The 15,137-nt window shown below is 30.4% G+C and overlaps 2 protein-coding genes across 12 annotated transcripts in view; one reads left to right on the top strand and one right to left on the bottom strand.

Moving 5' to 3' along the window:
- LOC130440813 (uncharacterized) overlaps positions 1 to 6,981 on the top strand; it is a 149,043-nt gene extending 142,062 nt beyond the window's left edge. For both annotated transcript variants that reach the window (XM_056774160.1, XM_056774159.1), the window contains one exon: positions 386 to 6,981. In XM_056774160.1, the coding sequence (XP_056630138.1) occupies positions 386 to 710 (325 nt within the window). In that variant the 3' untranslated portion in view covers positions 711 to 6,981. The remainder of the gene's footprint in view (positions 1 to 385) is intronic.
- A 1,653-nt stretch (positions 6,982 to 8,634) lies between these two features.
- Positions 8,635 to 15,137, bottom strand: part of LOC130452691 (hepatic leukemia factor) — a 134,326-nt gene continuing 127,823 nt past the window's right edge. For all 10 annotated transcript variants that reach the window (XM_056792099.1, XM_056792093.1, XM_056792094.1 and 7 more), the window contains one exon: positions 8,635 to 15,000. In XM_056792099.1, the coding sequence (XP_056648077.1) occupies positions 14,914 to 15,000 (87 nt within the window). In that variant the 3' untranslated portion in view covers positions 8,635 to 14,913. The remainder of the gene's footprint in view (positions 15,001 to 15,137) is intronic.

Below are 15,137 nucleotides of genomic sequence, written 5' to 3'. Positions count from 1 at the left end.
AGTTTTGTATAATGTTGATCAAAAGCTCGCATTATGAATTGAAATGATTGTTTAATAATAATTTAATGCTGATTTGCTGATACTTTTTGATGCCTCATCCGCCATATCCACCCGATTTGCTCCCTCCAAAGACTTGGTGGAAAACGATTTCAGACAAATGAAGAGGTGATCACCGAGAAAACTTGCGTGTTTTATGGAATTTCGGGAACATTATATTTTGATGAATAATTATCTTATTCCAAATATAAGTAGCATTGCATTCAAATAATACAGGGTATAATGATAATTAAGTTTTAATTAAGACTCAAATTGTTATAAATACTTCCAATTACTTATTATATGAACGGTTTCGTTCAAATTTTTAAATAGATTATTAATTATTTAGGAATGAACTGGATAGACCATGTTCAGCAAATTCCAGAAACGGCGATTCCGATAACGATATATTTATGTGGTCAACGAACGGCAAATACGATGAACACCAAGACGAAAGCTACGAATTGTCAAATTCCTGCATGAAACTCGAAGATCACGACCATCTCGATTTAGATGAATATAATGACGATGATTTACGACTTCCTGCATTGCCAAGTGAACTAGACCGACGAAGCGGTGTTCAAGCGCTCCCAAGTCCGAAGCATTTGGCAGGCGAAGCCATGATTTCAGAAAGTAATTCTGAGGATGAGAGTACTAGTTCTTCTCAATTGTGAGACGAACATTCTTTTTAATTTGTTTATTTCTTAGTTTTTATACTTTTTTTGAAAAAATTGCGTAAATTTAGTATATTTGTATACATAAAAACTTTATTTGATAACCAATATTTTTTTATTGATGTCTTGCTATATTTGTTTTTATAGTTTTAATGATATGATAAGTGGTGATATTAATATGAAAATCTGATAATGTGCAATATAATATTGACGCTCGACGCTGGATCAGAGCGTCAAATGAAATCACCGGACACAATTTTGTTGGCGCGACGTCTTAAATTGATGCAGCATCAAAACTAAACATTGTGTGGCTCTCTTAATTATCTGACGTTAGCTTTTAAAATGGATTACTAAATTTTAGAAAACGCGTTTATTAATATTCAATAACTAAGAATATATATTTAACACATGCGGAATGAACGCGAACTTGACACGAGTTCGTTAGTAAACATAACCTGAAAAGTGCATTTATATAAAGAAATTTGAACGGTATTCAACGATATTGAATTACTTATTTATAATTTATTATATACTTCAATGTATGAAATGTGTTCAAAAATATATACACGGCGTTGGTGGGCGAAACCCCTCAATTTGAATATCTTCAGGCACTTTACTACAACATATTTTAGATTGAACTAAATAGATCAAGACGAATTTCTTGATCATAGATGGATATGATCAACTTTTGAACTTATTGAGCAGAGATTTAACAAAACAAAACAATAAAAAATTCCGATTGTCGATTGGATCTGGAAGTTAACCACCAGTTTTGTCACGGAATTTTCAAATAGGTAAAATGATTAACTATATCCTATATAAAATTTTAGTTTTCTTGTATCAAGCGATGTCATTTTTAGGGTATTTGCAACTACAACCTTTACTTGAAAAGTGGGGTTATGTTTTTGACGTTCAGCGCGTAAAAAGTATAAAGCTAGCTAACTACATCAAACAAGTTGAACTGTCTTTGACATTTATGAACGTCTAGAACGCGTTCATTCTGTGTACCGCTATATATTTATAGGTTAACAGCTTATTAACAGAGGTTTGTTTTAGTACTCCAGCGTTTTCAAACTTGACGCTGGATTAATTTAAGTTGGCGCTCTAGACGAAATTTGACGCTCTAATCTAGCGTCGAGTTTATCTAAAAAGTTTTGACTGATGTATTTGATTAAGTTTAATTTTGAACACTTTGAGCAACAATTGAACTATTTGGCAAATTTTATTTTTTAATAATAACGGCGGATTATCATATGTTCAATAGATTTTATAGGTACACTAGGTGTGCAATCCACTAAGCACTCCCGATAATCATGACGAGATCTTTCCCGTTCCTCTTAGTCCGGAGCCTTATAATCGTAAACCCAAGTGGAATGGATTACGAGGCGTTCTGAGCGTTGATATAAACATTGAGGAATGGCAAAACAAAATAAATAAAGCGTAAGCTGTAAGAGGCTATTTTATAATTTGTAAGTCATTGAATTTTTTAGTGGAGTGCTGATTTACATTAAAGTAAAATCAAATTATCTTCTACGACGATAGTAAAGTATTTGGGTGTAACAAAAATGCTTCGAAACTATTTATAATATACCTTTCCGCATCAAGTAATGGGATAGATTTCGCATGGTTGCACTCTGCGTTGTTTGATTTTTGAAAATTCCGCGAATTCTTTTAACACTCACTTCGACCCACCTTTTGACAAGGGTCGTTGTGAACGTAAGTCATGACTTCATGAGTTATGTTTTTGCCGCGACCACAATGTCGTAGTCGCTATGTGGAACGTTCAAAAGAATATTTCTGTCACCTTGAACGTTTAGTGGAATACACCTAAAAAATAAAATAGGGGAACTGTTATTATCCTATCAGTTCTAAAATATTACGAACCTATATCCTAATTGCTTCATTGTTGGAGCTTCAATTTGTGATTGTGCTCTTTCAGTAGAATAAGTTTCAATATTCTATCTGGAAAATTGCGATAATGGAACTCAATACTGACATTATCTGGATAATGCTCGAAATTTATGGTTATTTGCCACAAGTCTTGATGAGATATTTCTAGGTTATATTGAATGTCTTGATTTCAAACGTACTAACGAGTGTCTACTGGTCGACCCTGTGTTCATTCGTAGCGGCGACCGCGTTAATGAAAGAAGAGGTTTAACGGCTGATACATATGTCGAGGAAATTTTAGCAATTCATTGAGATGAATTTACCTTCATGCATGACAATGCAGTCCTGACCTAAATCTTATAAAACTCGATCCCAGATCTTATTGTTGCAGAAGAAGAAGAGTGGCTTATTATTACACAAGAAACAACAGCCAACTTGATTAGATTTATGCATAATCGTATCAGAGATGTTATTAGGGCAAGAGGAGGTCATACCTATTATTAAGAAATTCAGTGTCAAGTTTTAAATTGTCAATAACCATATTTATGTCAATAATAAAAAAACCCAATTCACTTAATGCATTAATTTCACTATATTAAATATAGGAAGCCGAAATAAGTTATAATAATAATAAGGTGTTTCTATTTATTTTTTCCGTAAATGCCCTATTCTTGTCACTCCTTCCCTTAATATGGATCTTTTCACCTAACTATCTTCGTCCATTATGACAACATACCCCATCTCAGCTTGACCATACATTCCTTCTTCTTCTCCACTCGTTTTGCTCCTGCATTCCTTCGAAAATCCTTTTTAGTAGCTCTTTCTCCCATATATGTTTATTTTGTTTTCTCCTTCTTTGTTCATGATTCCAGATTCTCTGTCATACAGAACCGTTGATTGTAAATGTGTAACAGAATGAAAATTTCATTTTTTTAAAACTCTCCCACTTGTTCAGTCAAGTATTTATTTCTCATGATTCTAGCTAGGACTTTGTATACGACATCCAAAAAAATTATTTCTCTATAAATCACGCAGTCTGTCATTTTATATTATTCATACCATTGGTTTGGCATCTGCGTTTTTTCCCATATTTTTTAATAAAATTGTATATCGTCACATCCGATGTGGTGAGTTTTTATACCTATGGTACTGGTATGAATTATTGCACCAACACGATGCACATAATTTAATGGGATATGAAAATTATTTTATCAATGCATCTAAATGTCCTTGATTTTAAGTCTCTTCTGTTTTAAAATTAAAATCAAGAACATTTGGATGCATTAATATATCAAAAGGTTTAAGAAATAAGAAATTATTTAGAAAATTATTTTATCTTGATAACTACAAAAGTTATTCTGCTTGAAAACAACTTAATTGTCAAGTATTTTGTATTCACTACATATTGTATTTCATTCGCCATGTATTCGATTAATGATCAACTTGTCACCATATTATGGACAATAATAAATTCAGTCGTCCCTACTATTATATTTGGAATTCCATATATCTCACACTCTTAATTGTTTTTAATTGATGAAAAGAATTAATTATCGATTATTTACGAGAATAATTTCAATAAGAGGAAAATTACTGATTAGTCTTGTTTTAAAGACACAACATAATGTACGTTGATTGTCGAGTTTTTATATGATACAAAAATGAAGCAACAAGCATGGTTTTCATTTGTGCTTGTTACTCGTCTAAATGAGAAGTTGTATTAAATTGAAATATTGTAAATAATTCATAATACCTTAAGAAACTTTCGTTTCGTTTTGTATATTTTATTCCTTATAGTCTTAGTAAACTTTTATTTTGATTATATGAATGAACACAGTGTGGAACATAACCTCTAAAAACGGTATGATAATGTAAACACTTTGTATATTTCATAAAAAAAACTAGCATATAGATTTAAAATGAATAAATCCCACAGAAAACACTGATTTTATACTAATTACTACATTTATTATTAGTTACATGTTAATCATTCGTGAACTAATGTACATATAGGTATTATATGAATTTTGTAGAGACCCTATAAATACGAATGAATGAGAAAATAAAGAAGAATATTCAAATTTGATAATAATGAATGAATAAGATGTTTGAGATCCAAACAACCATTGTAATATTAATTAAAGGATGTGTGCTACAAAATATAGAAATAATTATTAATCACGAAAATTGTGACTGTTCGATAGACCCTGTTCATTTAATTAAAATAACATTCAAGGGATGAAAATTCGAATGTGAGTAATTTGATGTTTATTTTCTCACTTGCCAAATTTTTTGTTTTCGTCCGGGGTCTAAACGAATCTAATTATTACGCGGTACAATTTTATTTTATAGAATATTGAAAAATTGTAATAAATGCTCTGAACAATTTCTTTCGCAAAAAACTGGGTTTAAAATAGGACAAAATGGCTGGGTATAATTAGTTGTATTATAAATTCAAAATTTTGATTCAATTAATAAGAATGGATTATTAATGAAGTGGAAGTGTTGAAGTAATATAAAAGAGACTTACCTGTTTCTTACAATTTTAATATATAAAGTTCATGTTTAATATAGTTATCAATGATTGATTAGAAAAAAGAAGTATGTCTAATTGTCACTAATGACATTAAAAAGACGGTACCAGGTCATGGTATAAACGTTGATGTATACTTCTATTTAGATTTTACATAACCCCATAGGAAAAAGTCCATAGTAGTTAAATCGAGATTTTGAGGAGGCAAATTCACGTCACTTCTCCTGTAGATCAATTTTTCAAAAAAACTTCCAAGAATTTGTGACAGAGATCTATTGGACGCGTTTGATTCTATTTGAACCATATTCTTTGGTGATAACAATTAGTTTTACACGAAGAAGTCGTCTAAAATCTGCACATAACGCTTTGAATTGACTGTTACTGTACGTTCCCTTTTATCTTCAAAAAAGTAATTCCTCGCGCTGACATCGCAGTCCATACGATCACTTTAACCGATTCTAGGGGTTTCTGATGTTTGTGTTTTGGATTGGTTGCCTTCCAGTAGCTTTGTTGACGTGCCATTTAAGATGAAAATGAGCTTCATTCGAAAACAACATGCTGGTTTACGAAATCAAGCATTCTGTGGCATACACCCACTGAATTTTGTGGGGGTGCAGACCCAAATATTTGTGTAAATAACGAAATACGAAATAATGATGATCTATGAACATTTGAAGCAACAGCACGTTTCCGGTTAGACAAGTTAGAATATATACTATTCTAGAAGAGCTTGCACAATTTAAGTGATGAACTTTGCAGAATTTTCTATGCGCTACTATCTCCGAACTACCGTTTTTGTAATCCGCTTTTTAACAATTAAATTTCCAAGAGCGAGGCTACTAATTGACATACCTGTTGACATAACTGTATTCACGCAGTAAGCAATACATAGCTGAACTTTATTTTGATACACCGTCTATTAATAACATTATTTCTATCTATAAAGTCTTTCACACTTATGCAAGCGTCCATTTTATATTAACGAAAAAGCCTCTTTGGTTTAACAAATAGAAATGAGGAAGAGATGAATAAAAATTGTGATAGTATATGTGTGAGTTTGTATTCGTATTAGTTGAAACCACGAATAAAGTGTATTGTAGTTTTCTATTATTCTATAAAATAAAACGTTAGTATGAAGTTTGTCATAATGAGAAGAAGTAATTCGATAAAACAAAAATCTGTAATATTATGTGCTAGGCTATTTTTTCAGTAGGACTGTAAATACGGTAGCGTTTTTATTAATGTATGCTTTGTTCTTAACGGAGCCATTTATTTTTTCTATCTCTAATTTTTGTAGGTTGTGATTCTTAACATATAAAAATATTCCCCTTATTCCAGTATTAAAAATAAATGTGTTGGACTAGGTTTAGTACTATATATTTAATGGGAACTATTTGCTTTTGTGACTAACTTTATACAAGTTTTAAAATCACATAGACTAAATCTTCTATAACAGGAGTTAATAATGCCATTTATGCGATCCATTCCAAATATTTTCATAATTTTGTGATTAATTTCTTAATATAAATAAAAATCATACACGCGTTTAAGAAAGTTATAAAATGTAATAAGAAATAGAGTATAGTATTGAGACACAAAAATAATTAGTTCCGATCCTTTCTATAGCTATTTCTTTTTATCCCCTTTGAACGATGTTTTTTTTTTATTTCTTGTTACTTCTGGGTGAATCATCGCGTTATTTATTCATGGTTCAATGATGTATGTAATATTTAAAATGTTAGGACCAAAAATAGATTTCCACATTTCATATTTATTGTATAAAGAGTTGCAGATGTTTCAATTATAATGAAGTTAAATATTGGTAAAATAAATTGAAAAAATAATTGATATTTTATTTTCATTTTACCTTCCTCTAAGTTATAAAAGTTGATTATAAAAAACAAAAATTCTAATATGAGATTTTGAGGATTTTTTTGAATACAATAAACCAGCCGTTGAAATACATAATCACTCTCTATGTACATGTCTATCAAACAACTCAAAAAATGGGCGTCGGTCATATTGTTGATACGTTGAACAAACCAGGATGATCATAGCATCATACCTTTGTATTTTAATTCTTTTAAAGAATTACTGAAAAATTACTGCGCTGTAGTGAACTGTATTCATAGCACAGATAAATACCTTGTCAGGCCAAAAAATGAGTCGTGGGGCGCGTGAAATTTCCATCAACACTCCGACCGCTCTACACAGATCATTAATCCATTCCCGAGGAAAACGTTCAACATAAATATAGTAGAGAAAATTTTGGGTTTTTTGCACAGGAAATAATGAGATTGAACAAGACTAGAAATATCGAAATGTCAAAGATGAGCTGAGACCTTGAATTTATTACTTTAATATCTAAATATCTGGAAAAAAATCTCAATTACTCCAGGGACGCAAGACATAAATTTCTGCAGGAAAATTGGAATCATTAGTAGTGAAAATAAAGAAATATTATTCAGTTGTATATTATAAGATATAGGGACACAATTAAAATGATTTAGCAGTATTGAAAGCATTGAAAGTTGGAAGAAAAGTTGTTCTGACATTAGGACCAAATGTGAAAAGATTTGCAATAGTTAAATTCTGATTCCAAACGAACTAGAGGAAATAAGAATACTATAGTGCCGCATGTACATAAAGTGAAATACAAACCTTGCCAAGCACTATCACACGTTTCCCTGGCAACATTTTCACACGAGGAGGGAATACAAGGTTAGAGGTGAGGAAATTGTGAGTTTCTAAACTATTATAATTCTTTAAACGTGTTCGTGCGGAAAACTAGGTACTCCAGTATGTTTAATACGGTCAGGCGTGACAACTGGTACCGCAGCTCAAACTGGTCACGACCACACTTCTGAACTTTCTTCTGATAGCGCTCACGGTTGTGATGAGTCATACTTAATCAAATAATAATGACTAACGATTCTCCGGTATGTCGTCCATCCTCGAAACGCATCAACAACATGGCCTACGCCTTGTTATCATGACTGCTTAATAGACGGCGCTCGCGTAGCGTCGCCCTTCTACACTAAGCAGAACACTGCAGAGTCGAAAGGAAAACAATAAAGCCACGTTTTCTGGAGGAAACTGAAAATAATGAGGTTTAAAAACTAACCGATAACTTCACAAAAGAAATAAACGGCGGCTATTTTCAAATGGGCATCAGCTGATTTGATGATTCGTGTCCTAATAGACAGTTCAGTTTCTGTGTAGCTGGCATTAGGTATTACAGCGTGTTTATTATTCGATAAAATGATTTAAAATACAAGTAAAAAGGGAATATATGGAGTAAAAAAAAAGATGACAGCACTGAATGTCTGTGAAAAATAGACAGCCGTTACAAAAATAACTGTAGAGTCGGGATTCCTCAACAATAGGTTATACCTAATAATAATAATAATAATAATAATAATAATAAAAAAGACTGTTAATGAACTTGGTTCAAAAACAGTGAAATTTCATTTTAATACAACTAAAAAAAAAAAGAAAACAGATTGTTTTATCATTTAATGCTCACAATAGCAATTACAGGTTTAAAATTATTTGTTATATCATCTACACAAGAATTCATCCTACTAAATATGCATCACTTGTGTATATGCAAAAAAACTGCGCCATCCTATAAAATTCAAAATATTTTTCAAAATGGTTAACATTGAGGCCTTCACATACATTTTTAATGTAAAATTATATTCATAAATATAATGTATATTCAACAGTAACATTTTGTAAATATGTAAAAATTTTTCCATCACTGAACATAAATTCAGCCTCAATAAAAACACCGCAGCAGTTTAATATTTTCAACAAATATAAAAGTTAGAAATTCAAAGTTTATAAGGCATGCCTTTAAGGCAGTTCTCGATATTTTACTCAATCAAGAATCTGATACTGCACTGCTGAAAATTGCAGATAAATCACTATTTTGAAAAAGTCACCACTCCACACATATATATTAATAACAAATCAAATTGGAAATCTTGATGGAAAAGATTTAAAATAAGCCACAATTTTACGGTATTTATTATGAAATAATGATGAAATTATTAGAAAAAGTATAAAGGGGTCGATGAAACTATACTTTAACTTACTTTCAATTGACGATTAGTGTTAGAAGTTATTAAATAGAATCGATTTTCCTAAATTGATACCATACTATCTGAGACGTTCTTTTTTCGAAATCAAGGTGACTTTTTCAAGATATTACAAATATGTTGTTTCAACATAAACCTGCAAATATATTTTCAGTGAAGCAGTAGTATTTCTGTAGGTGTTCTTGTGATCTTGACATTTCTTAATATTATATGGTAACATCATATATTTGTAACACATATATCACTGTGTGAAATCACTGACAACCATCTTTATATTCGTAAATCAACCTCATTACGTCTTAAACAAATAAACGTTTTTTCGGAAATTCTTATTAAAAATACTTTTTTGGTTAATGCAAAAATTCTTATAAGTACAAATTTTGAAAATGTAGATTTATGATATTGGCATGAAAGAAATGCTTTTTATGTATCTGTGGTAACACCTATAATAAACCAGAGAAAACAGGCAATAATTTTATTTAGTTCAGTTTCTTAGCACTATTAGATAGTTTGAAATTTTAAAAGAGAAATAAGTAAATGATTGTTGTTACGGACACATGATAAGTGAATGAAAATAGTTTTTGGAACTAAGAGCAGGAAAGTTTAACTTTGTTTTATAAATCATATAAGAATGGAGACAAGTTTTATGATGTCTAATTTGAAATTTGGATAATTATAATGAAAAACATAACCTCTTAAACCATGTTAAATTTGATTATCGAACTGTAACTAATCAAATTGTAGCGAGTATAACAAACTCAAAATATAATTGTATGATATTTCATATAATTTTTTAATTTTATAAAACAATAGATGAACAATGGGTATTTTTAAAAGAAATTTCAGAAATAACGTTACTCACGTTTGTAATATCAACATTAACAACAATGGTTTCACTACAAAATAATATAAGTTTCATTCTAAAAGTATATATTATCTACTTTTCTACAGACACTTAACAAAAAATAAAAACAGGCCATATTCTATGCATCATCAAACTAATACATCAAAAAGTAAATCTATCACTGCAGTCGATACTTATCTAACATTTAAATAATCTTGTAGTGAAAAATGAATATCAAAAATTACATGTTCATAAAAAGCGAGATATCAATTATAAATATGGTAACTGGGGTACGAAAATATTTAATCACTCAAAATGATATTTTGTCCTAAAATAAAATTAAAAAGAACTTTGGAAATAGTAGCTGGTATTAGATTCATTTTGGTAGTCTTCATTAGTGAGGTATAATTTTGAATATATATTGGACATATCATCAGGCCACATAAAACTGTAACAGAAACTTATATGTAATTTATTGAAACAACTGTATGACTATGAACGTTTTTAAACATTTTCAAAATGACCGAGATGTTGAAGATGATTTACGTTTGGGTCGCCTTTCCACGTCAAAAACGAATGATGATATCGAAAAAGTCGGTAATTTTAGTAGATCTGAAAGTCGGCTAAGTATTCGGGCGATTTTTGAATCTATGGTAATTGATTCAGAATGTGTGCGGCAAATTTTACATGAAAATTTCAACATGCGATAAGTTTGTGCAAAACTGGTGTCTAAAATCCTCACATTAAAAAGAAGCTCGTAAAATTATCTGTATTGACACTTAAAAAGCGATTGGAAATGTCTCAAACTTATTAGAAACGATCATAACGTGTGACGAATCAAATCTGCATTGAAAGGAGTATGTTGAAACTGGGAAAGAAAAGCAGCGAGCGCCCTGAAAGATCAGCGCTGTTTCGAACAATAGAAGATTAGCATGAAGCGATGTAGTGATAGAGTAAGGGTATATATTAAAAGTAATGACAAATAAATATACTTAATATCAAAATCAAATATCTCTAGTTTCGTTATTTGATAGCCACATCTCGTATTGCATTCATTCTATAAAATAGCCCTCCTCAAGTGTGCATGCATTAATAATTATCTGATGGCATCTGCATTTTCAGAATTATGAAGTAAATAACAGTTTATTAAAATATTCAATTGATTCTCAAGATGGTGTTGATGGAGAGTCGAGCTTATAGCTAATCAATCTGCTTCCACATTCTAGTTCTTAATTCCAACATTCCATAATTTCATTTCTATAACACAAATTCTAAAGGTGTAATTTCATGTTAGCGTTTGACGCTGTCTTAGAACTTCAATTGAGGTAACATGGTATAATTTTGACTGGAGTATCATTATAAATTAATTCAGCTTTAATATTAAACATTGTATAGCTTTCTAAATCGGGTATTATAGCAAAAAACCTGAATCTACATTATCTGCTGTTTACTAATGTTTTGAAAAGTAAAATGAACTACGAGGTGAATATTTAATAAATAACTTTAACGATACAATATATATTCATCCTTTAGAATAAATCGCCAATTTAAGACGAAAATTTAATCAAACAATTATGGAATAAACCATATATTGACAGAGGTATGTTTTAGTGCTTTTTTTAAGCGTTTTGAAACTTGACGCTCTTATATTTAACGCTGCATTAATTTGAAATATCGCTTCAGTCTAAATTATACCACGTGACCTCATTTGACGCTCTAAGCCAGCGTCGAGTGTTAAAATGATTTTCTTAGTATTCTTGTGATGTTTGACCAAATTTAATTATAGACATTTTGATTTTACTTCAATGTAAATTAGTTTAAACGTTATGCTGAAAAATTCAATGACTTAAAAATTGTCACATAACCTCTTTTAAAGATTTTGCATTATTTTTTGTGTTTTTCCATTTGTTATTAGTTACTCCAACGTTCAAAATGTTTCATAATCCATTGTCGTTGGTGTTGAATATAAAAGTGAAGGTGCGCGGGAAAATAGTCAATAATTAAGACTAGAGAGAGCGTATAAGGGTGTCGATGGTAAAAACAAATACAATAAATTAACAATTGATAGCTCTTTAATTGATATTTCCAAAGTTAGCACTTCATTTAAAGATCTAATTAATAATATGTATTCCACGAGATCCGAAATATCATATCTTTTTAATATTATAACTCACTTTTTGCGAACTTTATAACAATATCCAACAACGAACAATATACAATATTATATAAGGTAGGTTTTATTGTTGTTTCTCTTGTTATTATTCTGTAAGATGTTCGTTATTAGTTTCTCTATAAATAGAAAATAAGTAGCTAAAAAAGTGCTACCGCTTCTATCACTGCACATTTGTGAGCATACTACGACTTTACTATGTTACTTAGAAATACTACTAGATCGGAATCAGAAATAATCCTCGAAACAACTGAGTAAGTTATATCCCATATATTTAATTAAACAAATCCCCGTCCTAATTTATAATTGAGTTGCGTCTGATTCTGATATCATGATGACACTTCTGGATTAAAAGGAAGTTAGTAGAAACACGAAATCAAAAGTAGGAGTTGGCAGACTTCAAGTATTAGAAATAAAAAAGTGCAGAATAGCAGCAACCGATAAAATTGAGAGACTTTTGAGCAAATGATTTATGTAAAAGAATCAATTGAATGGATATTCTAACAACTCTGAGTTGAGGAAACTCAGTTATTCTGAAATGCTTCGGAAGTAAAGGAAAGGCAGGTAAATCTGAGTTAGTGGGCAAAATTGTAAATCACATTAGATCGACTTGATTGTAATTTCTAATGTAATCTTCCAGACGTCTACAGTCTTAAGCTTAAGGTGACATATTATTATATGGAAATAATCTATGTTCTTGGCCAAAAGAAAAAATTAGTCATGTCAATTACTGCTTCCGAACTCACTTACAAAAATAAGGACCCTGCTTCTTCACACGAAAAAATTTCAGATTATAGACGCAAAAAGGAAACCACTCCTACCCTCAGCTAGGTACATATAAAACGAAACATTATGTATTTCCAAAGGAAAGGATTCCAGAAAAACTTGAGACTACAAACATTACTTAGCTTCAACCAGGTACGTCTACTAATGTTTCTTCTTTTCCACTCGCAAATCTATTTCCATAGTGTGATCAAAATTTGAATCGAAAAGGAAAAACCTGAGCTCTGACGTCCACAGTCTATAAAGAGAGGAATTTCTTGAAAAAAGTAATAAAAACAAAAAACCAAAAGAGATGCTGTAAAAAGGAAGGTAGAGGTCGTAGACGTTACAAAAAACGATAAGAAAGCTGCAAAAACAGCAATAAAAGATAGTGATAGTGAAGATAGAGCTGCAACTTCATGTATTTTTTGTAGAAAAATTGTTTCTGATCTGATATTTTGTAATAACATGGGGTTAATAAAATTTACGTTAACTGCCTTTCCTCTATATTGTGCAATTTATCAAATCAAGTAATATGCAAGGAGATTTTTCAATAAGACTGAAAGTTGTTGAAGTTTTTATAATGGTTATAAACACAATAAACAGGATATAAATAATCTGCATCAAGTAAATTATTGAAGAATATGGGTTCTGTGATTGATAGACCCCTACAATTATTGCGAGGAAAGCAGCAAGTTGACGGAAAAACTTTGTTCATTTTATTGTGAATTGATGAGCTAAAGCATATTGATACAGCTGTCTTTAAGGTAATTATACTATTATTAGACACTACTAGTATGATTAATGTTTAAACTTAAATTACATTCGATATGACACTTCTGACGATACTACCAACAAACTAATGACACCAATTTTGGTACAAGTTTCATTGTTTTAGAATCAGAATACTAACTTAAATATTAATCGGGAGAATTTTTAAATACTTCGTGTTTCAACAATTATTTCCAAATTTTACTAAATTAACTTCAACCAAAAATAGACTCTATAAACATAAAAACAATCAACAAAAAAATAGTTCTGTCGAAAAATACTTGGCAACATCAATAATTTTTTTCGAAATGTCGATTCTAATATAGAATGTCTAATGATCAAAAACCAGTGCAAGAAACACAAAAATCAAATGTAAAAAAATATACAAGGACAAAAACGATTGGTAACTGAAATGGTAGTACCAAGCAACAGATCTCGATAATTTATATTAAAAGTAAAAGTTGTGTATTGATTAATAATATACAGTTTACTACCACAGAGTAGATTAGATGAAACAAGTTGTTATAATTTGAGATAACACGTTTTTTAACAATATGAAAGAAGCCGAAAAGAAATTAATACAAAACGTCATGTTAAACGGTTGTTGTGAGGTGATTTTAATGAGTTTTTAATGAAGAAACTAACACAAACTGTTTTATTCTTAGAAGAATACACAATAGTGGAAAGTAAAGTAAAGTGAACAGTTACTGAGATTAGACTATGATCGAGAATACAGGGTTGTTCTGGACTAACAAATATTCAACTAAATAGAATGGTCAATTTTATACAAAGGAAAATATTCGTAAAAAATGATAGTATACTATTACTGGGATTGTTGCTTGATCATTGTGAAAAAATGTAAAGTACTTATATAATATAAAAAAATGGTTTAGCCAAGTATACATTCGGTAACAATGTTCTAGAAACAAACATTAATTTCTACTACAAGTAATAAACTTAACAGCTACATGATGACTACATGTGTATGTTTTATATACAAATGTTTTGGTTGTCTCGTTAAAGAACAGTTGATTCTTCACTGAAGTAAGTAGTTTTCGAGTTTTGGTGGATGAACAACGGTTGTATCTTCTTAGGAAATACGTGGAGAAAAATCCAACTCCTTCAGGTACTTAGACATCTTCATATTTTGACAATTTGTTCTTTAAAATTAGGTTTTCTTTCTTCATACGTTCTAATTCTTGGCGAAGTCCTACATTCTAAACAAAAATAATAAGTATTTTTTAATATTTGCGCAGTACAGATAACGTGTTTAAAGAAATTGATATATAAGATACCAAAAAGAAATAAACCAGTAAAATTGATGTTTATAAATTCACAAAAGGCTTACGACCAA

Source organism: Diorhabda sublineata, chromosome 2, assembly GCF_026230105.1.
Source record: "Diorhabda sublineata isolate icDioSubl1.1 chromosome 2, icDioSubl1.1, whole genome shotgun sequence".
In the NCBI taxonomy this organism is placed as follows: domain Eukaryota; kingdom Metazoa; phylum Arthropoda; class Insecta; order Coleoptera; family Chrysomelidae; genus Diorhabda; species Diorhabda sublineata.
This window is presented reverse-complemented; position numbering and strand designations above follow the sequence as displayed.